We start from the raw sequence: 27,232 nt of genomic DNA on the forward strand, positions 1-27,232 counted from the left end.
TGGGTTTTTGGTGTGAAAAAGCGAGTTGGTCGTTTTTTTCCGGCACCCACTGTAGCAAGAACCAACCGCATAATTATTTGGGGGCCAAAGAACTCACCCGGGGTAAAGATCTAGAACAAACAGGGGCCAGAGAAACTCAGTCGTATTCGTATTCGTAGTCATGTTTGCATAACAAATGGGGGCGAAAGCACTCGTAGCATTACAATGAGAGGGCTAAGGAACCACGACAGGGCCGAAGAACTAACAGGATATCAATATTGATTTTGATGCGCATCTAGAAGGCATCCATATGGTATTAGTCCTATCGTTAACACGGAAAACATCGTCATATAACTATCTACAGGGGCTCGCCGTGTCACTGTGTGAGCGCCTTGTATACCCCGGGACCGGACCACAGAGGTGACCTGGAAACAACGGTAACCCGGAAATGTCAAAGAGGCGGTCACAATTCCTCGAGGACACAATTATGCAAAGCTCCCCTTCACTCGGATCGGACCCTCCGGACCAACCTGCATGCCAACAACTCAAAGACGTGGAATCATCAAGGGTCGGTGTTTCCGGTACCGATGCGGACATGGAGATGCGAAGGCTCAGTTGCTCTGTTGTTCCTCTCATAATTTGTCATCCCAACAAGAGGATGTTGGGGGCCAGAAACCAAAACGGGACCGTGGGGGCTAAGACCTAACATGAGGCCAAAGGGCCAACAGCATAACTCGGTGCAGATGAATACCACGCTGTCTCAGTCCGTTGGGATCTAGACCGCGGAACTGACCCGGAAGCAATGACGGACGAGTGCGAACTGAAGGAGCAGAGCGTGCACGTCTATAAACAAACTTAGAAGATATGCTCTCTGCGATTACTATAAAGACTTGCCATCTCCCCTTAGGATCGACAACTCTCCTCCCCAGCCTCATCCTCACCATCAACCTTCTAGCAACCTCTCAGCCAACTCTTCAATATGCACTTCCTCACCACCCTACTCGCTCTCGCTCCCGCCGCGCTGGCAGCTCCCGCAGTCAGCCAGCCTCAGCCGGGCGCCAGCGTCCCGGAGGGCTTCTATCTGACCGAGGTCCATTCCGACGGCACCCTGGTCCGCACCCCTCTGGACGACGCCGCCAACCTCACGAGCGTGTCCGTCTCGCGGCGCACGACGTCTGAGAACCCCGCCGCCACCTCCAAACTGGGCAAGCGCTTCACCGACTGCTGGGACTGGTACCTCGACGCTGCGGGCACCGACAGGGGTGTCGACACGTGGAAGGACTACCTCAGGACGCAAACTCTGGAGCTCCGATCCCCTGTGGACTCGAACTGGTACGCCGAGTATATCAACGACGGCGTGTCGGTCTACTACTGCATCAACGCCAGGGACACGTTCGGCAGCCTGAACCTTGAGGACTTCAACTACGCCCTGGTCCAGATGGACGCCAACTGCAGGCCGTACCAAGCCAGCTACTTCCGGTGGGACGGCAGCGCCGAGATTGTGGGCAAGGCGAGCGTCAACGACCGTGTTTGCCGCGGTTAGAAGCGCTGTGAAGCGATCTTGGGCGCCGACGGGGGCGGTAGGGGATCGGGGCTTTTTGGGGGTTCAGTTTGCCGTCGTTCACTTCGAAAGGGGTTGGCTCTGGCTAGATCTTGGTCTTTCAGGTACCTGTCGAGCATTCTTGTCTAGCAACGTGTTTGGCATGCATGGTGTTTTTTAGAGTCTCTCCTACAATTGTTTAGAGATTTTATACACCGCTTATCTGCCACTATCATGTTGTTCCAACGCCTGCTAACGTGCATTATCACTGAGTGGGCCACTTTCGACTACTCTGTTACAACCATTCTCAATTGCAACGCATCAACACTAGGAATTCACCACAATTCCATCAGAAACAACTGGGTCAGACGGTCCTGCAGCCTCCCGGCAAATGCGAGGCTTGCCGCACACACCACTACCATCCTGCTGCGTTTCTTCTACTCCTCCTCCACCTACTGCATTCTGACCAAGCGAAGCCTGTACATCTTGTACAGTAAGTGAGCCTCCGAGCTACACACGTTTCTTCTTGGCTCTCCGGCGCTTGCTTAGTGTCTCATTGGCCTTGCTGAGCGAAGAGTTCTCTAGACGAAGAAGCGCCACCTGGTTCATCACAGCCATTGTTCCTTTAGTAAGCTGGTCCACAGCAGCCAACATCGAAGTCGGGGAGCTATTCTGATCATTGACAATGCGAGTCTTGATGAGCGTTGATTGCGAGTTAGCTTCTCGGGGGTTGTGTGGCGTCTTGGAACACCCAAGGTTGTGGGGTGCTGGCTCGCGAGTTCAAGGGTGTTGGCGTACGAAGTCTCACATCCAGCTTGGAATTTTGAGGGCGTGGAAAGACGTAGTCTCGACAGATCCGACAGTTTCAATAACGGTCGGTTGTGTTGGTGTGCGTTGCCGCTTCACAACCCAAACGGTATAAAAGCCGCCGTGGCCGAGTTTATGGACAATGGTATATGGGTCACAGCCATTCGTGAGGGTATCCCCGAAACACGGTCGAGTGTTGGTAATTCAACGATAGCACCTCCTGGTTCACAACACAACTGCATCACAATACCTCAGGTGATTATCACGACGAATGGCCTGACTCAGGCTGCCCCCTCAACTCCCACCACCTGCGGCAACGGATGTTATCATTGACCGACAAACGACTCGTTATTATGCGGTCAGACGGGCACACAACGTTCCGACGAGGCTGATTGTTGACCCTTGTTACGTCGCAGGGCTCGGGATATATATGGCTTGGAGGTCCTCGACTTCAAGCCAGCTTGGAAAGGTTAAACTACGCAGATATCACCAATAGTGGGCGACCAATGGATGTAAGCAAGCCTCCAACAGTATCTCTTTTCAGCCATTACCGCTTTCGGGTTCGGTCTGAACCTGCCCGAGTCACCCCCGAAGGACCGTTCAGCAGCATGAATCATTCCATGCTGTCATTGTACGATGTCTACCCCGCGTGATGATGTGCTAAAGCTGGACTTGAATTAGGTCAAATCAGGCTAGCTGGCCTGTTTCCTGGTGAGGCAGAATAGAAGAGAGCCAAGAACGAACTTGGTTTCCCCAACAACAATCCTTTATCCATGATCTGATATTGCCCCTTACCCGACGCCCTTCTCCAGCTCTCTCTCACCCACAGTACTACTACTCCACACCCCACAAGCCTCCCACCGGCAAAGAAATGGGAAGGCTCTCACTCTTCTGTCTCTTCGGGCGGCTGCGCAGACGCGAAAAGCGAGCAAGCAATGCCCCATCAGTGGCACCACCCGCGACACCCGAGCACCAGCAGCCCACCCCGCGAGTCTCTAGTTCCATCACATTGGAAACACTCCCAGCCGAGCTGCGGCACCTGATACTGGAATCAATCGAAGACATCAAGGACCTCAAGGCGCTGGTGTTCGCATCACCCGTATATCATCAGCAGTACCTCCACAGCCGCAAATGGCTCCTCCGCCGCACGCTTCAAACCACCCTAGGCAACGGCAACGTGCTGGCGGATGCATATGCAGCGCACACCTCCGGCTCGCTGCATGAGGAGGGGGTCGAATCGCATATCCACGCGGACACCTTCCGCCTCTTTATGGACCAGTACATAGCCCACCGGTCCGTTGGCCCCGGGCAGGTCTGGGCCGAGGCCGCCGCCACGGAGGACGACCTTATCGAGATGGCGGCCTTCTACCTCGCCGTGACGTGCCCTTTATTGAGGATCTGCTCCTCCGTCCTCCTCATGCGCCTCAACCGTTCCCCTGACGACAGCCGCCTGTCCAGGGCGGAGCGTACGCGTTTCCTCCGTGCGCTGTACCGCTACCAGACCTACTGTAACATTTTCGGCATGCGTCCCGGTGGGGATTACAAGCCGTTCAACCTCCCCCATGAAGAGCGGCTGGTGAGCTTTTTCGGCCTGTTTCCCCCCTGGGAGATTGAGGAGATCAACTGCATCTATGCCTTGGTCCGCGACAAATGCGAGAAGATCTTCGATACCACCACAATGGCAGACCTGGCCAAGGATCACCCCGGGTCCGACCCAGCAGCCAACCGATACCTGAGGTCGTTTAACCTTTCTTCCCCTTGTAAGTGCCACTACCTAGGTACCTACCCAGGTAACAACACCAACACCCCACCCCGTCTTCCCACCCCTCCCATCCCCTCCCTCCGCCCTTGCTAACAGCCCACCCAGACGTGCGCGAAAGCCTGCGCCAAGGCATCGCCTCACGCGGCCTACACGCCTTCCTCGAAATAGTACAGACCCCCGACGACGAGACGCTGGTCAGGGCGATGCAGAAGTACATGGTGTGGCACGAGCGCTTCCTCGAGGAAACCATGATGTTGCCGACACAGTGGCGGCGGCGGTCGCGCCACCCGTCGGCCGAGGACCAGGCGCAGGCCCGCCGCGACCGGCTGCCCTTCGTGGGGGATGAGCAGGGCTTGATGGATGGCAGGTCACCGGCGCCGCCGGTGGCGTGGGTGGTTATGTGGCGGGGCCAGTTCAAGAATGAGTATGGGCAGGCGGTTGATGAGAGGTTTAGGAAGTGGGGGTATGTGTTTTGGGATTGTAAGCGTCTGAAGGAGAGCGGGCGGAGGGAGACGTTGGTGCGCGACCTGCGGAATCCTGATATGACGAGGATGCGGTGGGACTAATAGGGTCGTGACTGATTTGTCTGTCTTTTCATGGGGGAGGTAATGTGTTGGGACCTAATGCTGTGATTATGATATTCTCTCTAATTACCTGAGGTAGGTAGTAAATCTAAAACGCTTTCTAGGCCGTGGTGGTTGTGCAGTGACAAACCTGGAGGACCTTGTTTATTGAAATGGCGAAACCTAACAAATGCTTCTCGGGTCCAAAGGTGTTAGGAGATGACGGCCTCAGATGTAAATTAAAAACCAGTAAGAATATCATGAGAGATCTAATCCCTCCTGGTCGGTCAAGCTTGGCTTCACGTGGGTCAGAAAGTGCAAAGAAATCAGCTCCCATAGGAGTCTGTCTGTCCTGCATACAGATTGCCTTTTCTTCTTTCTCGCGCATGGAGCTGGGCTCTCCCATGGCCCAATCAATACATTATCGTGCAGACGTCACACCTGGATCTAGCCGATCCCTCCCTCTCCCCTCGCCTGTCCTTCCCCAGTTGGCCTTTGTGTGTGATTCGGGCATCTGATATTGTTCTTGTCGTGCATGTCGGGCATTCCTACATCATCATCACATATCTCTGGAACGGAATTGGGCCATCACGCGCAGGAAGAGCCCACTCTGTTGGATTCGGGTCTCTGTAAAAGCTCCGATTGGTTTCTTTGACGATAGACCCTGTATTCAGCTGAGCTGAATTGAGACACGGCATGGAGTTAGTCAACGTTCACTGGCTGCTTTTACCAGTGCCGCTCCTCCCGCCCTGCTACTCTGGCGTGATGGTAGACTCTCGAAGATCAATACGCCATCCGCAGTAGCGGCAAAGGATGAGTGTCGGACCCCGCGAGTTGCCCGCGCACAATTAAGGAGCGTGGAGGGGGATGCCCAGTGGTGCTCGTGAGCCGACGCAGCCAAGTAATGACTCGAGCGACTATAAAGTAGGCGCAACCTGCCCGGTCAAGCCATTATGGCGGATTTGTCAGGTTGCAGCCCGAGTCGTTGAAATAATCTTTCTGATCTTGCCCCAACGAACACCACACAGCCCACCCCTCCCGCAATACCCTTTGACCTTCATCATGGGGTCCATGCCGAGCGAGTTCCTCTCGCACACGGCCTGGATTGACAAACTGGCCGCCGAGTCTCCCGACGATGTCTGGATCAAATCTCCCGTCACGTCCGACAAAGGTGCGGTAACATGGCAGGATATCACATTCCTGGAGCTTAGCAAGGCCGTCGACACGATGGCCCGCTGGATGGAGAAGGAGCTCGGCCTGGGAACTGGTGACGAACCTGTCGCTTATACCGGTGTCAACGACGCCCGGTACCCAATCATCATCCTGGCGGCATTGAAAACCGGCTACAAGGTTAGCCAATCTTTTATGTTCTCCTTTACCTTCTTTCGAGCGTTTCTAACAGCTTTAAGGGCTTCATGGTCTCTCCTCGGAATTCGCTGGAGGGCAACCTGCATCTGCTCAAGGCGACACAATGCAGCAAGTTCATCCACAGTGCCGAGTTCAAGACCACCGTCGACGGGGTCGCGGCAGAAGCAGCACAGCTGAGGACCTCACAGGTGCCGGAGCTACAGGAGATCCTCTCCACTTCAAGCGACGCCCCTTATGAGAGTCGCGCCGACAGGTACCTCCAAGACGACAAGACAGTCCTCATCCTCCACTCCAGTGGCTCGACCGGCAATCCGAAGCCCGTATATCTCAACGGCGGCATCTTCCGGGTCGGCGCCCAGAGCCCGGCGCTGCCCGTCCCTGAAGGCCGGAAGAATGTCCACAACCAGATCCTGGGCACAAGGCTCATGCTTTGCACCATGCCCTTCTTCCATGTCTACGGGGTGATGATGATCTCCAACCGTTCCTTTTACAACCGGGGACCTCTAGCCCTACTCCCCCCTGGGGTACCGCCGACTGCTGAGCTCTTGCTTGATGTTATTGCCAAAGTCAACCCATCCGTGGTTGTCTGTGCGCCCTCTATTCTCGAAGACATTTGCAACGTACCCGGCGGCGTCGAGAAGCTTTCCAAGTTGGAGCACATATTTTATGGCGGTGCGCCCTTGGCCAAGGCGTGCGGCGATGAGATCTCCAAGGTTACCACTCTCGTCAACACCATCGGTAACACCGAGTCCTTCAACTTCCCCAACCTGATCCCGCTCGACGGCGCGGACTGGGAATACTTTGAGTGGAACCCCAACTGTGGGATCGTCATGGAACCCACGGCGGAGGACGGAGTGGCGGAGCTCGTCATTCAACGCCAGCCTGGCAACGACTACCAGGGCGTCTTCCACAACTTTCCCGGCACCGACGAGTTTCGCCCCAACGACTTGTTCGAACAGCACCCCACCAAGGAAGGGCTCTGGAAATACGTCGGCAGGGCTGACGATATCATCGTACTGCGCAACGGTGAGAAGACGAACCCGGTGTCGTTCGAGAAGGCGATCGAAGGACACCACTGGGTCAAGGGTGCCCTCGTGGTCGGAACGGGACAGCTACAGACTGGCTTGATCATCGAGCTGCACGCTGAACACGCCCACCTGACTCTGGACGAGGTTCTGAAGGACGTGTGGCCGGTTGTGGAAGAAGCCCACAAACACTGCCAAGCGCACGCCCACGTTTGGCGGACCATGGTGTTGCTCTCGACCCCGACAAAGCCCTTCAAGCGCGCGCCAAAGGGCTCCATCATGCGGAAAGCCACAAACAAGCTGTACGAGGACGAGATCAAGATCCTGTTCGAGGGGCCCGCCGACACCAACTCGGCCGCTCAGGGCAACAACGGTCTGAACAACAGCCAGATTCGTGACATGGTGAAAAAGGCTGTCTTGTCGGTTGTCGAAGGCCACGTAAGCGGCGACATCACCGACGATGCCAACCTCTTCAAACTCGGTGCCGACTCTCTCCAGGTGATGCAAATCCGCCAGGTCCTCAGCTCCGCCGGCGTCACCTGCCCGACGCGGGCGGTTTACGAGAACCCAAGCATCAACCTCCTCGCCAAAGCCCTCGGCAACGGGGCCAGCAGCGAAACCCCAGCCATTACTGTCTCCAGGGAGGAGAAAATGTCAGCCATGATCCACAAGTACACCGACTTTGCGCCGGTAACAACCCAACAACCATCCGACTCCTCCTCCGCCATGCTGCTCGTCGGCTCCACAGGCGCCCTCGGCACCCACCTCCTGCACGAGCTCCTCCAAAACCCGTCCATCACGCGCATCTATTGCCTCAACCGCTCCGCCGACGCCGCCGCGCGCCAAACCCAAGCCTTCCTCGACCGCGGCCTCACCCTCGACACCCCGGCCCCGGACAACAACAACCTGGCGTCCCACCCCAAGATCCGCTTCCTGACGGGCCAAACCCACCTCCCGCTCTTCGGCCTCGACTCAACCACTTACGCCGACCTCCAGGCCGACGTCGCCACCATCCTGCTCAACGCCTGGCCCGTCAACTTCAACAGCACGCTGGCGACCTTCGAGGACAACATCGCGGGCGTGAAGCGGTGCGTCGACTTCGCGGCGGGTGCGCCCCGCCGCCCCCACATCGGCTTCGTCTCGTCCGTGGCTAGCGTGCTCAACTTCCCCGCGGTGCGGCCGCCGCGCGAGGGGGAGGAGGGCGCGGCGCTGACGGTGCCCGAGGCGTTTGAGCTGGATAATAGCCTGCCGGCGAGGCAGGGGTATGGCGAGTCGAAGCACGTGGCGAGTTCGATCCTGGCGCGGGCCGCGAGGGAGGGAGTCGTGGGTGGCACGGTGTTGAGGGTGGGGCAGCTGGCGGGTACGGCCGAGGCGGAGGGGGTGTGGAATCGTCATGGTGAGTTGGCTACCTACCTAGTTACCTACTTGGGGTTATAGCGGTGGATGTGCATGGATGGATGGCTAACAGTGGTGTTGCAGAATGGGTGCCCTCGCTCATCAAGACGTCCAAGTCGCTCGGCAAGATCCCGCGGTCTCTGGGACCGTCGAATGACAATGTCATCTGGGTGCCCGTGGACACGGCGGCAAAGATCATCCTCGAGTTCCTTCCGCTGGACGGTGAGAAGGAAGACTCTAGGGAAGCCGGGTGCTTCAACGTGATGAACCCGCAAATCACGCAATGGAGCGCCCTGGTGGCAACGACGCAAGAGTACTACGCAAAGGAGGGACATGAGATTGTGACAGTCGATCTTGACGAGTGGTTGGATGAGCTCAAGGGAATCGATGCCGCGCAGACGCCAGAACAGATCGACCAATACCCTGCCGTCAAGATCCTCGACTTTTTTGAGGGGCTCAAGGCGGACGGGGACATGAAGGGGCCTTTGACGGGCTTTGCAACGGAGAAGGGGAGTCTGAAGAGTCCTGCGATGGCTGGCTTGCGGTCGTTGGAGGGTAGCCTGATGCAGAAATGGCTACAGGAGTGGGACTTTTGAGGGACTTGCTTTTGATGGAATATTCTAGCATCATTAAGGTAGTTATGAGTTTTGAATCTACAATGTGACCGTATCTGCGGATAGATAGGCTATGGGGCTGAGGTCGTTTGCCGTTCGGAAGGGGTTTATCTTCAAAGTACCAATCATGGTGATGGTATGCGTGCCGCGTTCCGTTCCGGTTGACATTAAAGTGGTACCCTCCCCGGGACTCTACCGACATATAAAGTAGCATCCGACATCCGCGCTTCGCGCGGGCTCTCCCGCTAAGCGGCTCTCGCGCCACGATTACAGCCAACTTGATTGCATGCATGAGGTGGCGAGCTCAACGTTTGTGTACCAGCCAACCGACATCGAACATGCCCCTCTTCCAAGGCACGCCACAACGCAAACAAACCAAATATGAAGGCGGATTTGCTTTGATTTGGCCCAGATTTGCCCAGCTTTGACTTGTTTGGATTTGATTGCCAGGAGTCAAATCAAATCCCCACCCACCATATATAACCCTAACCCTCACCACCCCCCTTCTTTATTTTTCTGACTTACAGCCATCAGATCTTTCATTTCTATTAAAAAGCAATTAAACTGAACGATCTAGCAATCCTCTGAATCGTTTAAAAACGTAATAAAATTGAAATCTATTAAATCGTGTTTTTTTCTGACTAAGCAACTGGGAACTGGCCCCCCCCTAACTACAACCGCCCCTAACTATAACTGCCCCCCTAACTGTAACCGCCCCCCCTGACCGATATCGCTAAAACTTCAAAATTCGTTGTTCTTAACCTAATTCTTTAAGTATTATAGTATACTGATTGTTTCGGTGTAAAGCGAATATTGCTAGTATGTTATTGTATACTTAGCGTAGCTGAAGATCCGCTTATATTTAGAAGATATTACTGGGATAGAGAGATAGTTAAACGCTATTGTAGAAAGCTAGGGAAACTATATAAAGTTGGCCTTCTACTAATCTAATAGGTTGTCTAACTTGATTATCGGTTTAGAAAGATAACGGTTAACTTCGTTACGATAGTTGGTATCGTTAACTTAATAGTTGAAACTAGCGAAGAAGTTGTTCTATTTCTCGGTCCCCTATAGTATAGATAGGGTATTAGCTGCTTCGGTATATATATAGTAGTCCTTAAAGTATCGCTTTAAACTAGTAATATAGGTATCGACTTTATCTTTACTAAGGTTCTTCTCTATCTAAACTGTTTTATAACTTGGATATAGAATTATTATAAACCAATATACCGTCGAATTGTTAAGAAGGTTACAATATTCTTCAAACTTTACAATAGCGGCTCTAATGCCTGCCCGAATAAACTGTACCCTATCTGTTTCCTCTAATAGTAGTAATATTGAAGGTAACCTATTGCTAACCGCTAATTACGAGAGGGTTGTTGCTTATTGGCTTAGATGATTAACTTTAAAGTTATCTAGGTAGTACGGTAAAGTAGTTTGTTGCTGGGGTTGCTGTGAGGGTATAGGAGGTGGCGCTATCGCTACCTCTGGTATTTAATGGATAGGGTTAATTAACTAGGAGGTACTGAAGTGAAGAAGATCCGCCTTTAAGCTATCTAGTAGCGAGTAGACTGTACGAATAACGCTGGGTATTGTCGACCTAGTACCCTCTATTATCTTAGTTACAATTACAAATGGCCTTAAGATTATATATATCTCGGTTAACGTTAACCAATCTTTATTGTAGAGAGGGTTATTATAGGCTAGACTATCTTTCTTAACCGTATAAAAGAAGTTAACTATATCTCTAAGTTTAAGGGTATATTTAATTATTAGGAAGACCGAGTTCCAATATATATCGTTATCGGCTACCAATTATAGTTTAATGAAGTCTTCCGAATTAGATAATAGTATATCAGAGTTACTATCCGTATCGCGATATATATATTTGAACTTGGCGGCCTTCTTAAATATCTCATATCGTTATAGGCTGCGGTGAATATAATGTATAATGCGATAAAGTCTCCCGATCGGCCTATAACAATCTTCGTCCCTCTATTCTTAGTTATTAGCTTTAATAAAGGCCTTTATACCGAGATTAACGATATAGCCGATATAGCGAAGTTGCTGTTACTTCTTTTCGTTAATAGCTTGCGGTTAACCGGGTTATTGGATATTAAGGAGAATAGTAGTAATATAAATATCGTTCGAAGATACGTTATTATACTAGAAGTAGCTAATATCGGGCTCTATCTTAAAATTACAGATAACCTTTAGTATCTTAAGAGCTTGTATATCGCTAGAGTAAGATCTTTAGAGTTGAACTATACCTAGCAACCTTATTTAGAGTTGGTATTGTATATCAACGAAATATACGATAACTCTAAATAATGTATATGAGTTTAGCGAACTCTATAAGTTGAAAGAGAGGTATTTAGTATATTTTATCGATGTGAGTATCTTTATTAAGGCTTTCTTTTCTTCTTAATACCGGTTAATAACCTATCTTTATACTATATTTATAGTAGTAGGGACTAATAAATAGAGGAACTGTTAATTAAAAAGTCCTAGTATCTTATAAAAGTATAGATCTTTAATAGCGGTAAAGAGGAGGTTATTACTAATAATCTATAAAAAAAGTAAGTATTTAATTAAGTTGGCTATTAGCTTTATAACTAGGACGGCTAATATCTGTATCGTAAGGACCAACTACCTTAATCTCTTTGTTGGGGGAGCTTCCTTTATTATATTAAAACATTTATACTTAGCGTTAAAATAGGAGGTTAAACTTATTGTTGCTAATACATTAAAGATCCTGTTGCAATATTTGTAATACTATTAGGAATAGTTTATCTCGCTATTAACGATATTAATAAGGAAGTCCCTATAGTTAGAGATCTATAACTTTTGTAGCCTCTTCTTTACGAGCTATACCTTTAGGAGATACTACTTTCCGCAGTGGGCTACCTTCGGTCAGTCGATAAGTAAATTGTAAGGTAGTTGTTTTAGATTAACACCAGTTAATTCGTTGATCTGTTGTATAATACTGGGAACCGGCCTACAGCCGCGGAGGACCCTTGCTAAAGTAAGGGGGGGTTCTATGGGGGGTTCCGCGGGGGGTTCCGCAGGGGGTTCCGTAGGGGGTTCCGCAGTGGGCTCTGTAGGAGGTATCCTGGCGTAGTGGGCGGCTGGCTGGGAAAAGTGGCGATACGACTATCGCCCTGTAAACGGACCCTCAATCCACCTGTTGTGGGCGCCTAGCGGTTATATAGGGTAGGGTTGGATGTGGCTGTTGTGGCGGTTGAGGGCATTTTGCAGGGCTGAATTGCTATATCTGGCTTGGCAAATCTATCAAATCAAACAACGCAAATCGAACAGCTTATTTGTTTGACTGGGAGCCCGATTTGCGTTGGATTTGCGTTGGATTTGTTTGATTGCGTTGACGAGATTTGCGTTGTGGCGCGCCTTGCCCTCTTCATCCTGCATTGGTTTTCTGATTAGGATTAGGGCGAGGATTGGAGCGTATCCATGCACGAGACCTCGCAATACCAATCTCTCTTGGCCCGTCGGTTTCCACCGCGGCAGGCACCCTTCAGCTCCAGAACTGGCTAATCAGCGTCAGTGACCACCCCATGACCTCCCAAGGAGCCACTCTTTCCCCATCCGACAAGCATCTTGAATTCTATGTTCAGGCAAGGATGGGCACTTCGCATGAGCTGGACGATGCAGAGCCGCATGATGGTCTCGGATGCTGCTCGAGTCGGGGGCAACGGGGTGGAGAGAATCGTCGCTAACAGCGGCTCTGTGAAAATACGACTTCAGTGCGGATCGACAAGTCATTGTTGTCTTCGAGTATTAAGAGCCCTTCAGCGACTGATCCCCCAACCCAAAACCTCTCCCATGAACAACCATCGGACTTCACAATCTAGAGCGGAAACCCGTGTTAAACCAGCCCCGTCGCTAAGTGAGCCAACACTCTTTTCACATCAACCGGTCTACCTATTACAAGATGGCCTACCAATTACACGTCTTGGTCCTCAACCATACCTCCTCGCCCGCCTTGATCGAGCAGAGCTGCTGGCACGAAAACCCCACGGCCTGGACCACTACCACCGCCAATACCGATACAGGAGGCACCCTGACCGCGTATACGCTCAGCATGGCCGCCTCGGGATCCTCGGGCATGCTACGTTTCCGCACCGAGTCAGGCGCGTTTTTCGCCGTCGCCATAGGGGTCCACAACTTCAAGGTCTGGTCTGACGTGCAGGTCCTTCCCGACGACAAGCCGCTGAGCTACCTGCATGGCCGCTACTATGACCAGAACGATGAGCTGAATAAGCGGTTGTGGGCACAGTCTTCGGTGGCCGCTGGAGTCTTGGGCAGCGAGAGCCATGAGGTCAAGGTCGGGTTTTATAAGGCCGAAGGACACTTGCTGGCGGGCTATCTTGCTTACTTCCCCCAAGAAACGGGGCAAGAAGCGTCAACTTTCGGTGGTGGAATCCGGAGCGTGATCCTTGGATAGATGACGGGAGCGGGAACCGTCGAGAGCGTTAAGATTCTTCATTTGTCAACCTTCAAGCGTCAGATCTGACCTTTAAGATCTCGGGGGCGACGGAGGAGGATGATCGATGGTAAACCGGGACACTAAGCTGAGGCGGAGGACACAGAAACCACTCAACGCTCTTTAGTATAGACTGCAAAAGCGAATTACCCCGACATTCAGCTTGCTCACCACTCCCGCTAAAATACGGTCTCTTGAAGTCTGGGCTGTGAGAGTTGAGCGAAGGCCGCCCATGTGATAATAGTCTGACTTAGTAACGTGATGGAACACGCATCCGCCCATCCTCCAGTCTCCAACCTCCACCTCCAAACCACGCGATTACCCACTTGTCCCCGAAGCACGCCCTGAGCAGAAAGAAACCCGATTATGATCTCGCACATGCATGCTATACCCATCACCTTCACAAACTCCCCATCCGTCCTCGTCCAACCCCTAAACACAGCCTCCACATCCCTCTCCGCCGTATCACACGCAGCAGCATCCTTCGCAACCTAGACAGCCTGATCCATCCCAATCATACACTTCTCGGCCTCCCCATCCAGCCCAGCAGGAGTCGGAGTACCAATCCCCGCCCCATCGCGACACCGCACCACCGCGACCTCGGCACCCTGGTAGTCCAGGTCCTTGACAGCGCGCCAGCAAACGCCCACCGCGGATACTTGTCCCCGACCGGGCCCGTTCTTGCGCGCGGTCGTAGATCCACGGCGTCGTTGGTCGGAGGGCCGGCTAAAGGCGAGGGACCATGTATGTACCTACCGCAGCGGGGCTCTGTGGGGGGAAACAACCGTAGTTTGGGGAAACAACGGTTGTTCTATATTCTTTGACAGTTTTGAAAACAACGGTTGCTCCTCAAACAACGGTTGCTCGGAAAACTACGGTTGTTGCGCACAGACCTTAGGGGGTCGAAAAAAATTGAACCACTAGAACCTTCTGAAGAGCCTACTATACCTACAACGGCCCACTGTACCGGCCTTTATCAACTGGAGCTTCATTTCGTTGAACGTTGCACGCAAAGAAACAATGTCACGACAGGGAATTGAACACAGGAATCACGAAAAAAGGAGGAGAGTATTTACAATTGAGCTATGGCAAGAGAATTCAATTAAGGAAGGAGGTTGTTTCCTATCGTTATCAATGCCGGGAACTCTGTGAGGAAGTCGCAGGGCGGGAAGGCCATGCGCGGCACCGGTACCTTAAGACCTTACTTCCATTGCTATGCCAGCCCTGTTGGCATTGCCCGGCCCTGTTGGCATTGCCCGGCCCTGTTGGCATTGCCCGGCCCTGTTGGCATTGCCCGGCCCTGTTGGCATTGCCCGGCCCTGTTGGCATTGCCCGGCCCTGTTGGCATTGCCCGGCCCTGTTGGCATTGCCCGGCCCTGTTGGCATTGCCCGGCCCTGTTGGCATTGCCCGGCCCTGTTGGCATTGCCCGGCCCTGTTGGCATTGCCCGGCCCTGTTGGCATTGCCCGGCCCTGTTGGCATTGCCCGGCCCTGTTGGCATTGCCCGGCCCTGTTGGCATTGCCCGGCCCTGTTGGCATTGCCCGGCCCTGTTGGCATTGCCTGGCCTGTGGGCGTTGGCATTGCCTGGCCTGTGGGCGTTGGCATTGCCTGGCCTGTGGGCGTTGGCATTGCCTGGCCTGTGGGCGTTGGCATCCGTTGCTTGCAAGGCCATCTCAAGCCCACAGGGCCAGGCAATGCCGACAGGGCCATCACAGGGCCACCAGGGAGTTGACTGCGAATTTGGCCAATTAGAACGGTAGAGATTGCGGGGCGATGTCGCAACCGTTGTTGTGGAAGCAACCGTTGTTTAAAGAACAACCGTTGTTTTGCAATCTACGGTTGTTGCCCCCTGCATTTTCCCGCTACGGTACCTAGCGACGACTCAGCGCACCATTCGAGTATCGAGGCGCCCGAAAATGGCGATACTGCCCAACCAAATTCGATCACCAGAACAGGAAGTTCTGTACTTAGTTTATCATGGGACATGTGCAATGGAATATGTCATTGTCCGACGAACCAAGTCCTTGGATGTGAAGTCCCAGGGCTGTGAACGGAAAATATGAGTTGAGTTCTCGATGATCAAGCCCAGGTTGTATTATAGTAGGATCGGCTTCCAGACCTAGCGAGACAATAAACTTGAATCTTTAACTGGAAGGGAATCGATGAAGATTGTGCGGTCTCAAAGTAGCATGATTTTCGGAGATAACCCGAATAGTTGGTACCTTACTAATTTCTTTGCCCTGATAACACCAATTCCAACGACCGGACGTATCACTGTCAGTGGAAGAGATAGGTCACTCGGTCGTTATCAACAGTTCAACATCATGCACAGCAACGGCAAGGTGGTAATAAATAAGATAGCGGGTCGCTGACTGTCAGCGGAAACGGCTTCCATTTGTTTTCGGCCCCCCTTAGCGCAACCCCTCTTACATGGCTGGGCTAGCGCGGTAAGCATCGCTGGTCCCGCAGAAGCCGGAGGCATGCAGGCGAGGCAGGTGCACGGCAGAGTTGTGTTGGAGAGCCGCTGACTAAGACTCCTTTGCGACTGCATCTGCCGCTTCTTTTGAAGATGGATCGAAGGTTGGTTTCATCTTCCACTTGCAAGTGTTCAACTGGGAAACCGGGCCATACCTCCTTCGTAAAAATTGTGGCGGAATTTCTCAACTGCAAGTAGACTCCGCCCTTTCCCTTTGTTCAGCAGCCATCTCGAACCTGCACTCACAAAACAACTCGGGAACTCTCTCGAGTTCGCGGAAGGGTTAGGGTCTGTTCCAATCTGCCAGTGTCAGCAACACTTTGCGATACTCCGGGCTCCACATCTGAGTCACCCGAGGTCGGAGAAGTGTAACAACGGACGACTCAGCGGAGCAACTAAAAAATCGAACTTGGCAAGTGCGGTTGATTGCTTGCTTCCCTGGAGCTCACTCGAACCAACAAAACGGCGCAAGGATTATTCATTAGTCGTGCATCCCCCAAAAGCCGGTGTCACGACTTCTTCTTTTGTCATTTGACCGGGTCCCATCCCCATCCCTTTCGGTAACCATGGCCGCTCACGCTAAACTCGACATCCGGCCAACGGTGGCTGAGGCCCAGAGCCTGTTCGAGGAGACAAAGACGTCGAGTCCGAAGCCGACACTGCTCCCCGTGTGTATTACGGTGCCTTCCGATCTGTTGACACCTTCGGCGACCTACTTGAAGCTCTCAAATGGGTATGCGATCCCTAACTGAGCACAAGACGTGTACGGACCGGGGCGCAACTGACTGGCAACAGCGCCACCGCCGAGTACTCATTCCTACTGGAGAGCGCCACGGGGAGCACCGAAACAGTCGGGAGGTATAGCTTCATCGGAGCCAGTACGTTAATACTCATTATTTATTATTATTATTCTTTTTTGTATTTCACTAACATTGGCGCAGACCCAAGGAAGATCATAGCGACCGGTCCCGGCTACGAAGATGTGGGGGACCCGCTTCGCGCCCTTGAGGCCCAACTCGGCCAGGACAGGGTGATCAGCATCCCGTCCCTCAAGCTCCCTAACCTGACGGGCGGCGCCGTCGGTTATGTCTCGTATGACTGCATCAAGTACTTTGAGCCAAAGACGGCCCGCGCCCTCGAGGACAACCTTCACATTCCAGAAGCCCTGTTCATGCTGTTCGACACCATCGTGACGTTCGACCACTTCTTCCAGGTCCTCATCATCACCACCCACATGCGCCTCCCGGAGGACCTCTCTGGATTCCAATCCGCCTACGACGACGCGTGCAACACCATCCGCTCCACCCTCGCTCTCATCCATCAGCCCGAGACCCCGCTTCCGCCCCAAAGCCCCGCCGACCCGGCCACGTCCCAGCAATACGCCTCCAACGTTGGCCGCCACGGCTACGAGTCGTTCGTCACCTCGCTCAAATCCCACATCGTCAAGGGCGACATCATCCAGGCCGTGCCCTCACAGCGCTTCTCGCGCGGCACCGCCCTGCACCCCTTCAACATCTACCGCACCCTGCGCACGCTCAACCCGTCCCCCTACCTCTTCTTCCTGAGCTGCGCCGACTTCCACATCGTGGGCGCGTCGCCCGAGTGCCTCGTCAAGACGGACGGCTACGCACCACTGCCCGTGGACACGCGTTTCGCCTACTCGGCGGCCGAACAAGCCCGCTCGCGACCCCGCATCGTCAACCACGCCATCGCCGGCACGATCCGCCGCGGCCTTAACCCGGCCGAGGACGACGAGCTGGCGGCCGAGCTGCAGGCGAGCACCAAGGACCGCGCCGAGCACGTGATGCTAGTCGACCTGGCGCGCAACGACGTCAACCGGGTCTGCCACCCGTCCACCGTCAAGGTCGACCGGCTCATGCGCATCGACCGCTTCAGCCACGTGCAGCACCTCACCAGCGAGGTCTCCGGCCTGCTCCGCCCGGAGTGCACCCGCTGGGACGCCATGCGCAGCATCTTCCCCGCCGGCACCGTGTCGGGCGCGCCCAAGATCAAGGCCATGGAGCTCATCTACGACCTCGAGGCCGAGAAGCGCGGCATCTACGCCGGCGCCACCGGCTGGTTCGCCTACGACGTCGTGCGCGTCCAGACCGACAAGGCCTCGGGCGCCCGCACGGTGGTCGTCGACGAGGGCCAGATGGACACGTGCATCGCCATCCGCACCATGCTGGTCAAAGACAAGGTCGCCTACCTGCAGGCCGGCGGCGGGATCGTGTTTGATAGCGAGAAGACGGAGGAGTGGATGGAGACCATGAACAAGCTCGCCGCGAACCTGCGCTGTGTCGAGCTTGCGGAGCAGTATTATGGTGCGGGCGACCGGCCCGCGACGAAGTCGGTGCAGGAGATCATTGAGGAGGAGAGGCGTAAGGGGGATGAGGCGTACCGGTTGCAGACGACGGGCGCGGGGGCGTAGGTGGTGATGAGGGGCTGGGGTGAGTGAGGTGGAGAGTGGGAGTTGGGTTCTTTGGTAAGTGAGGTTTGAGTTTTGTTCTTTGCATAGGTAGAGGAAATGCCTGATCACGACCATATGAAGCTTGATGAAATTGTTTTCCGATAGTGTACAGCTACGACGAAATTGATTGTTCCTCTACGAAGTCTACAACACTTCCAACACACGATGCCGGGCTTTAAGAACAGAGGTGAGCGTATCGATGTCGCAAGACAAGATCATTTTGCTAGTCCCTAACGGACATAGATGATCCGTGACATAGCTCCTGGGCTCCTGATTGAGATAAAGTCAGCCGGAATGAAACAAGATCCTAGGTACTCTTCTATCCACACACTTCCCGTCCGCTTTTCACACTCGGCGCGAGCACTATTATGCAATACGGCCGTGCACCCAACGGCGACCTTCCGGCTGAGCTCCCCAGGAGAACACATGTCGACTCCTGTGTCATCCTAGCGTTTTCCTCGTCGAATACCACCCGTTTTACTTCGGTCTCCTGTTTGCACTCCAGGATGAGACACGCCCTTCAAATTGACGCGGTCAGATTCCGTCATGCCAGAATTCTTTCACCACGGCTTCCAAAGCATCTCCCTCTTCCACCAACCACACATCCTGGCTCTTTCCAACGTCGGTCGATCTTGTAAACATACGGATAGTGGATCTTCCCGCAGATCTGCGGCTGAGCTGATCTGCTTGATGTTCGGTAGTTGATCCCTCCTTGAAGCGGCCCTCTTTGACAGATCAGTGCGCCGCGAGCCTTTCCTCGCCAACAACCTCCTCCAGAAAACCCCGCGTCGTCACAAACCAAACCATCCCGTGTCTCGGACTTTAGCTGGTCTGGGCTAGTCAAATGGTAGGGGGAAGACCCAGGTAACTGATACTCTGATTAGAAGAAGCGAATGTCTCCCACCTCCGTGCTATTCTTTTCTCGACACCGCTCTCTGCATTTCACTTCTGTCCTAGGCAGTATTGTATTCCAACGCAACTAACCGTCCTCCATCTAATTCCTTCACCATGCACCTTCTGTCCGTCTTTCTGTCGGCCGCAGCCCTGTTTTCTCACGCAACCACAGGGTTTTACCTGGAGTCCAAGCGTGCGGAAATAAGTGACCATGGTTTCGCCACACTTAACGACGCCATGATGACAATGGGAGTCGGGTTCTCTACGCGCGGGACCCCGGCTGTCAATATAACTCTGGATCCAAAGGGCTACCTTGAAAACAACTTTCTCCTGCGGGAAGTGCAGCCAGACGTGTTTAAGTTTTTGGCTGGGGAGGATGCCCCTTACGTAACACTTCCCCATCGCTCGACTGCCGCTGTGGATGATGTCGCTGATCAATTCGCATACAGCTCGAGGACATTGTTGGGCCCTTCACCATACAGAACGGAACCCGACAGCTGGTATATAGCGGGGAACAAAACCTCGTATGGGCTGTCTGTGAGGGTTCGGAACGATATTATCAACTTCTCCTGGCCCTACGAGAGCGAACGCTCGACGTTGAATGTCTACATATCGAGCTCCTGGTGGTCGAAGAGCAGTCTAAGTAACAAGCAACCTGTGCTAGGCGGGGGTACCCGGGGAGGGAGGATACAACGGAGCTCATGTATGGCTATCTCTTGTAGGGTAGTCTTTTTCCTTTTCCAACGCCCCTTCTTCGGGAGTCGGTTCTCCGTTGCAGGACGGGGACGATTTCCCTGTTCCCAGGTTCCACCTCTTTTATGTGCGCGTTGAATAGGTACCTTGAGCCTGTACGGCCAAGGTCCAAATCCGAGACTCTCAGTCAATGCGCCTCCTCAATGAATCTCGTCATAGGGAATGCCTTTGTTCCGATACACACTGCTTGAACCCGCTCTTGAAGAAACCAATACTGTACATTCCTTATCATAAACGGTATCATCTTTCGAGGTGCATTCCCTCGGGTTCTAGGAGTTCACCCAAAAGCCTCCGTGGTTTATGGTCGATTAGGTACGTTTTCGACGCCCGGATTGAGAGAGGTTCATACCTAATCAACGACGCGAGTCGGCCTAAATGCTACGTGGCTGGCATGAAAGCACGGCGGTTAGATGAACCCACACTCCAACTTGACCATTTCCCAAAGGTATGAAAAGTCTCAGAATTAGAGCCTGAGATCTGTAGTTATCGCCCACCTACCGTGATGGGTAGGTAGCCAGAGCCATGCAATACCTCAATCCTTAAATGTCGCCCCTCCACCTTCTGAGGTGATATCTGTACCTAGGGATCTTCTCCCTCTCAACTACCTGGCCTGTCTCCGAGTAAAAATCGCTGATTCTCCCTTTCTCCCGCTCCTCTCCCGCCCCGAGTTCGCCATCTTCGACTTTGCCCCAGGCGAGACACACAGAATCTCTTCCCCGGACGCACTTGCCACAGCCCGCCGCCTCCTCCAAGTTCTCACGGTGCACTGCCTCGACGAGCTAGGCTTCGACGCCTCTGATTCTCGCACACACGACGCCCCGCTCCATTCCGACCTCGCGGCATGGTGCTCCGAGCACGCGCTCCCCCTCTGCGGCGGCGAGGCGCTGTTCCAGTACATCTGGGAGGTGCCGCTGCATCTGAGGCCGCCGCCGCCGCCGCCGTCTCCTCCTCCCGAGCAGGGAAGCGGAAGTGACGAGCACAGCTATCACGGATGTTGCCCTGCTGGATCCCCGCGCTGGCATCGCGGCCTGTCGGCCGGGTCGGCGGCCTATATCGCGCCCGTGTTCCACGGCGTGCCGTTCGACTATTGGGTTACCGCTCTGGATTCGCTCCTGCGTTTTACTGAGCTGGGGAACGACCTCATGTCCTTCTCTAAGGAGATCCTGGGCTCTGTCCCTCTAGACAAAAAGGGAAAGGAAACAGGGGAAGGAAGAGGAATGGAGATCAACTATATCACGCTCCAAACCCTGGCGCGTCGCCAGGCTGGGACGCCGTCGCTGTTTGGGCTAGCGGCGGACAGGAATCTCTACACGTACCGGGATGGGCTCTGCGAGCTGATGGACGAGCTGGTGCAAGTTGTGCGCGAGGTTAACAGGGCGTTTGTGGAGTATCCGAGGTGCGCCTTTCCCCGCGATTGCCAGCCCACCTAAGCAAGGAAGAGTGCTGACCGTTGATGCTGCAGGTATTGTAGCGAAGAGCAGCGGAGTCTATGGGACATGGACCAGGCAGCCCGGGCGTGGACGACATATAAGAACGGGTATATAAGGATGCATCTTGACGCTCCACGGTACAGCTTGGAGGGTTTGAAGGCGGCCGTCCGTGATAGAGACGCATGGGTGAGATTGAAGGGTGAGATCGAAGGGTGAGATGCCTGGCATTTATGACAGATTAAGACAAGCAAGGAACGGTAAAGTACCGGCCTGGAGTATGGGTCAATGGCATAGGAGTGAGATGGGTGGTCAATACCCCAGATGTGAATGTAAATGGGATGGAGCCTGAGAGGTTGGGGATGGCATGAAGCTCATCAATTGCTGGGGTAGGTACTCCTAGATTCCTTAGTATATCAACGTTCTAGGCCCTATAACCTCTACAAATATATTGTTACTGCTAAATGAATGTATTATTCAAGACCCGAGTAATATAATAGGGTACCTAGCTAGGTAGGTCGTCCTGTTAGTGGGCTAGGAGATGTAAAGACGACTCGCTGAGGAAAAAGCCTCGGCATGGAGAGAAGTTAATAAATTCAAGTACTTTTTGGTAGAGGCTGCCATGCGACGAGCTCAACAAATGAATCTAGCGAATGCCCTTTAATTAATCATTGTCACGACGTAGTCCCGTTGAACAACGCCCTGATACCTCCCGCCCGTTCAAGCATATACCTATCCAAACTTGTAGGGGGAATCTTGCTACAACCCCGGAAGATTGCGATTTAACTTCAGCAAAATGAAGAACTCCCGCTTAGCCGTTAAAGCGACGAGTTGTATCATGGAGATAGTCTCTTGACAGTCGAAGGTCCCCGCGACATACCAAGTCCCTGCCGTCGGCGTCGGCCGGGCCAAACTCATGGTGCATGAAGTCTCAGAGCATGTGGATTTAGGGTACACCCTTCGACGACGTGATTCCATTATCTTCTCCCGATTTCACCATCATCTATCGTTTCTGCCCGAAAATAAAGGTCGCACAGATCGCCGAGCCGTTGATCCTCTTTCTGTGCATCAAACCCGCAGCCACCCCCGCACTTCGTCAATTTCGAGCACCAACGATTGTGGTTTCTCAGGTTCCTGAGCGGCCTGGTCGGCAAGGTGAATTTGGGCGTCAATGTCCTGCGAGTTTCAACGTGGATAGGGAGGGTTGTCAAACGCTTTAGGCAGGTGCAACGAATGCGTTGCGCCAAGATTTGACAGAGTCAAGAGCATGTGGGCGACAGCGGCTATGGCGGACGCGCGAAACAATTTGAGACGTTCAGTTGTGTGAATGACTCGGACGGGAATACCACGGCAAGAGGGGACAACCCAATTTCCGGCCCCTGTAAAGCCACCGCTGCCGTGGTCGCACTCGCCACAGATGTGGTCCGAACCGTCACTTGCTGGGGTGAACGACAACACTCCTTAGGTAGTCCTCACCACCTCGGCCACAAACCCACCAGTTAAGTATTTTGGATAGCCGCTCTTACAAAGAAAAGGTTGTTGGTTGCTATATGCAAAGTTGAGCTCCCTAGAAATATCACCCCCCATCAAACGCCGAGGCCCTGCGGAAGCGATGCGGCCGTCTCGATCCGGCCCGCAGGTGCAGCCCGGACCGTAACATGCCGGGTATCACGGCACTGGCAACGCTTCCACCACCTACTGTTTACAAACCCACCAGTCTAATATTTTAGATAGCCGCGTTTCAATAGTCAAGGCACTCACACGTCCAGTTTCATTCCCCGGAAACATCACCCTGCAGATGCAGTCCTGCCGATCCCACCCTGCACGCAGCCGGCCCAAGCGGGAATCACGGTACTGGTACACCTTCTCACCAGCTGCTGGCCACAAACCCACCAGTCTGATATTTTAGATAGCCGCGCTTTCAAAAAGAAAAAAGCCAACGTAACCACAGGCGAAGTTCCCCTCCCCGGAAACCAACCAACGCTATGAAACACCAGCCGCGTGCGTCATCATACATTCAACGCAACCCACCCTCACACCGCGTTGGCACTTAAAGGCGCAAGGTGCCATTGACAGCACAGTTGAGCCGATGGAAACGAGGAAGGCCAGGACGAATCTTTAGGTATAAAGAGTCTCGGCGATTCCAAGATCGAAGGTTGGAAAGACAAGGACCTCGAGGCCAACAAAGATACTTCCTTTATCTTCTCCCCTTACACCCTCTCTTCGCCACCCACCAAGCCCAACACTGCCCTTCTCTACGCTACACGAGAAGCTATGCAGCCCATCCCGGTGTGGAAGCGCAAGCTCCTCGACGACGTGGTAGGAAGCTACAAGACCTGCCAGACCGAGGAAGACTTCGGCGGGTTCTTCACCACCCACCGGTCCCAGCACTCGGATGATATCGAGAAGCGCCTTAGCCCGGCCAACCTCGCAAGCATCGGTTCCAATTTGGGCCACAGTCCCAGCAGCCAGTTCGAGACTGGCCCCCTTGATATCCCAAGCTCAGCCGCCTGGGTCGCAGAGTCTGCCGCGCCGACCACACCGGACGCGGAGTTCAAGAAGATTAGTAGCGAGTTCCTCAGCGACCATGAGAAGCAAGCCAACGACATCAAGGCCATGACCGATGAGTTGAAGAAGGACCCCAATCCCGACGCGGAGGACTGGAGGAAGAAGCTCGAGAAGAAGAGAGACGAGGTCAAGCGGGCGTCGGACAAGATCATTGACGACACTTTCAACAAGGCCATCGCCACAATTGAAACGCTGCCCGAGAGCCACCGAGCGGCGGCAGCGGATTTGTGGACTACTATGTCAACCGGACTTTTGGCTTTCTGGAAACAGGCCTGGGCCGCTATCCTTTCCGTGGTGGACACGGTGGTGAAGTGGGTTGTGGATATGTGGGTCAAGATCAAGGAGGCTTTCCACACCGTTGTGCAGACCTTCGCCGCCGCTTGGGATTGGATTAAACATATCGTGGCTTCGATGGCTGCTGAGCCTGATGCAAATTAGCCGTCCTACTATAGCTCCTCAGATTATGTGGCGCTACTGAAATCGGAATTCTTGATTCGCAAGATTCGCTCCTGGCGAGATTTGTTCCCGGATGACAAGATTCGTGGGACATGGCTGTGTACCTAGGTACCTTAGGTTTTAGTGACAACTAAGAGAGCAACTAGGAAGGATTCAATTTTCGACGTAGGACGGCCGGTGAACCTATTTTGATCCACCAATGCTCCGAAACCCGCCCTCTAACTAATGGCCAACGCTGAGCTGGGAAATAGCGGGCAACCCCCCCTTCGATCCCTGTCTTTCTTCTGGGTTGCGCTTGACTGTTGAGTTACCATGATGTTCATGCGACTTGGGGCTTGTCCGCTGCTCTCTCAAGCACGTCTTGCAGTGGTTTTACCCCGAGAGCGTTGATTTCGTCTTTCATTGTTTGGTGATTTGCATCCAGCCATGGCGAAAAAATGCCGCCCGAAGGCTTTCGGTTGGGAGGCTGAGGAGTCCCAGTGGCTTGGGTCCGTGTCCCGTATGTAAGTCGTAATCTGGTTTGTTCAGTTGCCCCTGAGCTGGCTCAAGGCTCAAGGCTCAAAGGAGGGACATCCAGAAGAGTGCAATATTGTGGTCGGGCCGCGGACAAGCCCTTGGCAACCCCAATCCTGCGATGTCATGTCAGGGATGGCCACAAGGGTCCAAGGGATCGACTTCTTGGATCGGTCGATCACATCTCCGTCCCGCAGAGTATCTTTATTCGACCTCGCAACAACCTGGCGCACACCGGTGATGTGATAGGCAAGATTCTCAACCGTCAACGACGATCCACCTGTCACAATCGCGTTTTCGAAGGATGGGAACGAGGACGTCGCCACGCATGAATGCGAAAGCGAGGCACTAAGTATAGGGTCAATGAAATTCCCGACTGGCTCAAAACGCACTGTTGACATCCATGATCGGTAAAGGAAACGGGAAAGAATCCAAGCCGCCATGGTGCCGAGACATCCGGATGACCTCGTCGGAGCCGTCACTGAAACTCTAAACACCACGAAGTGAAGAGCCAGGATACTCTTCCCGTACCGACCCGAAACAAGGCGGCCAGCTTCCACAAGTTTGCTTTCGTTGCACGTTTTGCTCTCGCGACAGCCCGCCGGCCTGAGCTGAGTCAGTTTGAAGGAGGTGAAACTCCAAACCCCCCTCCCATTTGCGCCCGCGCCCGTCATGCATCGGCTGTAACCAGCTAATTCGATCTCCGTATTAAGTACTCTGGACAACTTCATGAGTGCCCATGGGCGTTTGACAGCGCTGCCCACGGCCTTCAAATTCCCGACATGCTGCGGATGTTGCCGTCTCTTGTTCCATGCCGAGATGAAGCGAAGCAAACATTACACGAGTCGGAAGCCGGCATTTTCCATCACCCGACGATCGCCAAGCTCACCGGCTCGGCTGCCCTACCAGAAACGGTTGGCGTCTCGGCAGCCCAGGGGCCAAGGGGAGATATCCGCCGAGCCATGGTCCCGATTGGACGGTTCGGCCGTCATCACGAGGACCCATCCCGCCCATTCTCGATGTGGAAAAGGGCTGGAGAACCCTGGATCCAAACTGTGGGCTGGACCGGGCCCAAGAGAGACGGGTTCAAATCTCGTCCATCCTGCTCATCAGGGCAAACGAGACGCCAGTCAACTCAGACGGCGATGTGGCCGCTCTCTCCGAATCCTTCATGGAGTGGTCCGCGCGGGCTGCGCACCTCTTTGCGTATACCGTGGTGATGGCTGTCTTGTCAACCGTCGCTGTCGCCCTCCGCTTCCTTTCCCGAGGTCGCATTTTGCGCGTCCTGGGGCCGACCGACTGGTTCATCGCCGTTACCCTGGTGGGCCCCCCTGCGCTCACCACCCGGCATCTGTACCCGTCTTCATCAGGATCATGGCTCACACCCCTTTTTCACGCAGCTCTTCAGCATCCTTAACACGGCTAGTGTTGGAGCCCGTATGTTGCCTGTCCCGATGCACTCGAGCCGGCTCCGCTGACGGATCTCTTTTTCCCTTCTTCAGATGCCGCACACGGACTGGGCTGGCCCATGTCGGAGCTCACTGTCGACCAGTTACGAAAATCTCTCAAAGTTCGTCATGCCTACTACCCCCATGGCATCGCGAACACAGTCAACTAAGGAGCCACCCCGGCGAACTAGATCCAGTATTTTGCAATTATAGTCAACAACCTCTCCCTCGTTTTAACCAAGGTCTCGGTCGCGCTCCTCTTCCTCGATGTTTTCCTTGTTACCTCCATCAGGAAAGCCACCTACGTCGTCCTGGTCGCCGTGGTTCTTCATGGCGTATATGTTACCCTGACGAACATCTTTGTCTGTACGCCTATCAACAACTACTGGGATAACCCCCGGAAGACCTGCATCGACCCCCGTATCAAGTTTAACATAGACAACGGACTCAACATTCTCTTTAACTTCATCATGCTTTGCCTCCCGGTGCCCGCAATATGGTCAATGACGCTGCCGTTGAGGCAGAAACTCTGGCTCTTCTTTTTGTTTGTGCTAGGCTTGGGGTGAGTGCCGCAACTTCATCTGCCTCATATCTGGCCCACAGCCTGGTGGACGGGAGTGGAAATCTAACGACTGTAATAGGGTCTGTGTTGTATCGGTACTCCGCGTCGTTT

The 27,232-nt window shown here is 53.7% G+C and overlaps 10 protein-coding genes across 10 annotated transcripts; 9 read left to right on the top strand and 1 right to left on the bottom strand.

Annotated features, from left to right (window-relative positions):
• Positions 1–759: 759 nt before the first annotated feature.
• On the top strand, positions 760–1,609 carry B0H64DRAFT_409611 (uncharacterized protein). The gene has a single exon (XM_062804722.1). It carries the CDS (start codon positions 959–961, stop codon positions 1,520–1,522), a length of 564 nt encoding a protein of 187 aa, XP_062655137.1. The 5' UTR covers positions 760–958; the 3' UTR covers positions 1,523–1,609.
• Positions 1,610–3,197: 1,588 nt separating this feature from the next.
• On the top strand, positions 3,198–4,654 carry B0H64DRAFT_367002 (uncharacterized protein; the record flags this gene model as incomplete). Its single annotated transcript, XM_062801931.1, has 2 exons — positions 3,198–4,104; positions 4,218–4,654. 2 exons carry the CDS (start codon positions 3,198–3,200, stop codon positions 4,652–4,654), a joined length of 1,344 nt encoding a protein of 447 aa, XP_062655138.1.
• Positions 4,655–5,722: 1,068 nt separating this feature from the next.
• Positions 5,723–9,060, top strand: B0H64DRAFT_367005 (uncharacterized protein; the record flags this gene model as incomplete). Its single annotated transcript, XM_062801932.1, has 4 exons — positions 5,723–6,001; positions 6,061–8,181; positions 8,242–8,444; positions 8,513–9,060. The coding sequence occupies 4 exons, from the start codon at positions 5,723–5,725 to the stop codon at positions 9,033–9,035; spliced, it is 3,126 nt and encodes a 1,041-aa protein (XP_062655139.1). The 3' UTR covers positions 9,036–9,060.
• A 3,942-nt stretch (positions 9,061–13,002) lies between these two features.
• On the top strand, positions 13,003–13,515 carry B0H64DRAFT_446274 (fungal fruit body lectin; the record flags this gene model as incomplete). The annotated part of the gene is made up of 1 exon (XM_062806900.1): positions 13,003–13,515. One exon carries the CDS (start codon positions 13,003–13,005, stop codon positions 13,513–13,515), a length of 513 nt encoding a protein of 170 aa, XP_062655140.1.
• A 194-nt stretch (positions 13,516–13,709) lies between these two features.
• Positions 13,710–14,403, bottom strand: B0H64DRAFT_409616 (uncharacterized protein). The gene has a single exon (XM_062804723.1). The coding sequence runs from the start codon at positions 13,947–13,949 to the stop codon at positions 13,734–13,736; it is 216 nt and encodes a 71-aa protein (XP_062655141.1). The 5' UTR covers positions 13,950–14,403; the 3' UTR covers positions 13,710–13,733.
• Positions 14,404–16,412: 2,009 nt separating this feature from the next.
• Positions 16,413–18,634, top strand: B0H64DRAFT_248682 (ADC synthase). The gene is made up of 3 exons (XM_062799963.1): positions 16,413–16,763; positions 16,826–16,908; positions 16,972–18,634. The coding sequence occupies exons 1-3, from the start codon at positions 16,597–16,599 to the stop codon at positions 18,459–18,461; spliced, it is 1,740 nt and encodes a 579-aa protein (XP_062655142.1). The 5' UTR covers positions 16,413–16,596; the 3' UTR covers positions 18,462–18,634.
• Positions 18,635–19,416: 782 nt separating this feature from the next.
• Positions 19,417–20,041, top strand: B0H64DRAFT_435930 (uncharacterized protein; the record flags this gene model as incomplete). The annotated part of the gene is made up of 2 exons (XM_062806160.1): positions 19,417–19,781; positions 19,844–20,041. Exons 1-2 carry the CDS (start codon positions 19,509–19,511, stop codon positions 20,039–20,041), a joined length of 471 nt encoding a protein of 156 aa, XP_062655143.1. The 5' UTR covers positions 19,417–19,508.
• A 732-nt stretch (positions 20,042–20,773) lies between these two features.
• B0H64DRAFT_469519 (uncharacterized protein) lies at positions 20,774–21,793 on the top strand (the record flags this gene model as incomplete). The annotated part of the gene is made up of 2 exons (XM_062807803.1): positions 20,774–21,543; positions 21,610–21,793. Coding segments are annotated over 2 exons (954 nt in total), but the record flags the coding sequence as incomplete, so codon positions are not given.
• Positions 21,794–23,463: 1,670 nt separating this feature from the next.
• B0H64DRAFT_248696 (uncharacterized protein) lies at positions 23,464–24,748 on the top strand. The gene has a single exon (XM_062799964.1). The coding sequence runs from the start codon at positions 23,849–23,851 to the stop codon at positions 24,578–24,580; it is 732 nt and encodes a 243-aa protein (XP_062655145.1). The 5' UTR covers positions 23,464–23,848; the 3' UTR covers positions 24,581–24,748.
• Positions 24,749–26,085: 1,337 nt separating this feature from the next.
• On the top strand, positions 26,086–27,202 carry B0H64DRAFT_409626 (uncharacterized protein). The gene is made up of 4 exons (XM_062804724.1): positions 26,086–26,432; positions 26,512–26,548; positions 26,614–26,681; positions 26,751–27,202. Exons 1-4 carry the CDS (start codon positions 26,283–26,285, stop codon positions 27,123–27,125), a joined length of 630 nt encoding a protein of 209 aa, XP_062655146.1. The 5' UTR covers positions 26,086–26,282; the 3' UTR covers positions 27,126–27,202.
• The last annotated feature ends 30 nt before the right edge of the window (positions 27,203–27,232 follow it).

The sequence above is a fragment of the Chaetomium fimeti genome (genome assembly GCF_033439085.1).
Source record: "Chaetomium fimeti strain CBS 168.71 chromosome Unknown B0H64scaffold_9, whole genome shotgun sequence".
Taxonomy (NCBI): domain Eukaryota; kingdom Fungi; phylum Ascomycota; class Sordariomycetes; order Sordariales; family Chaetomiaceae; genus Chaetomium; species Chaetomium fimeti.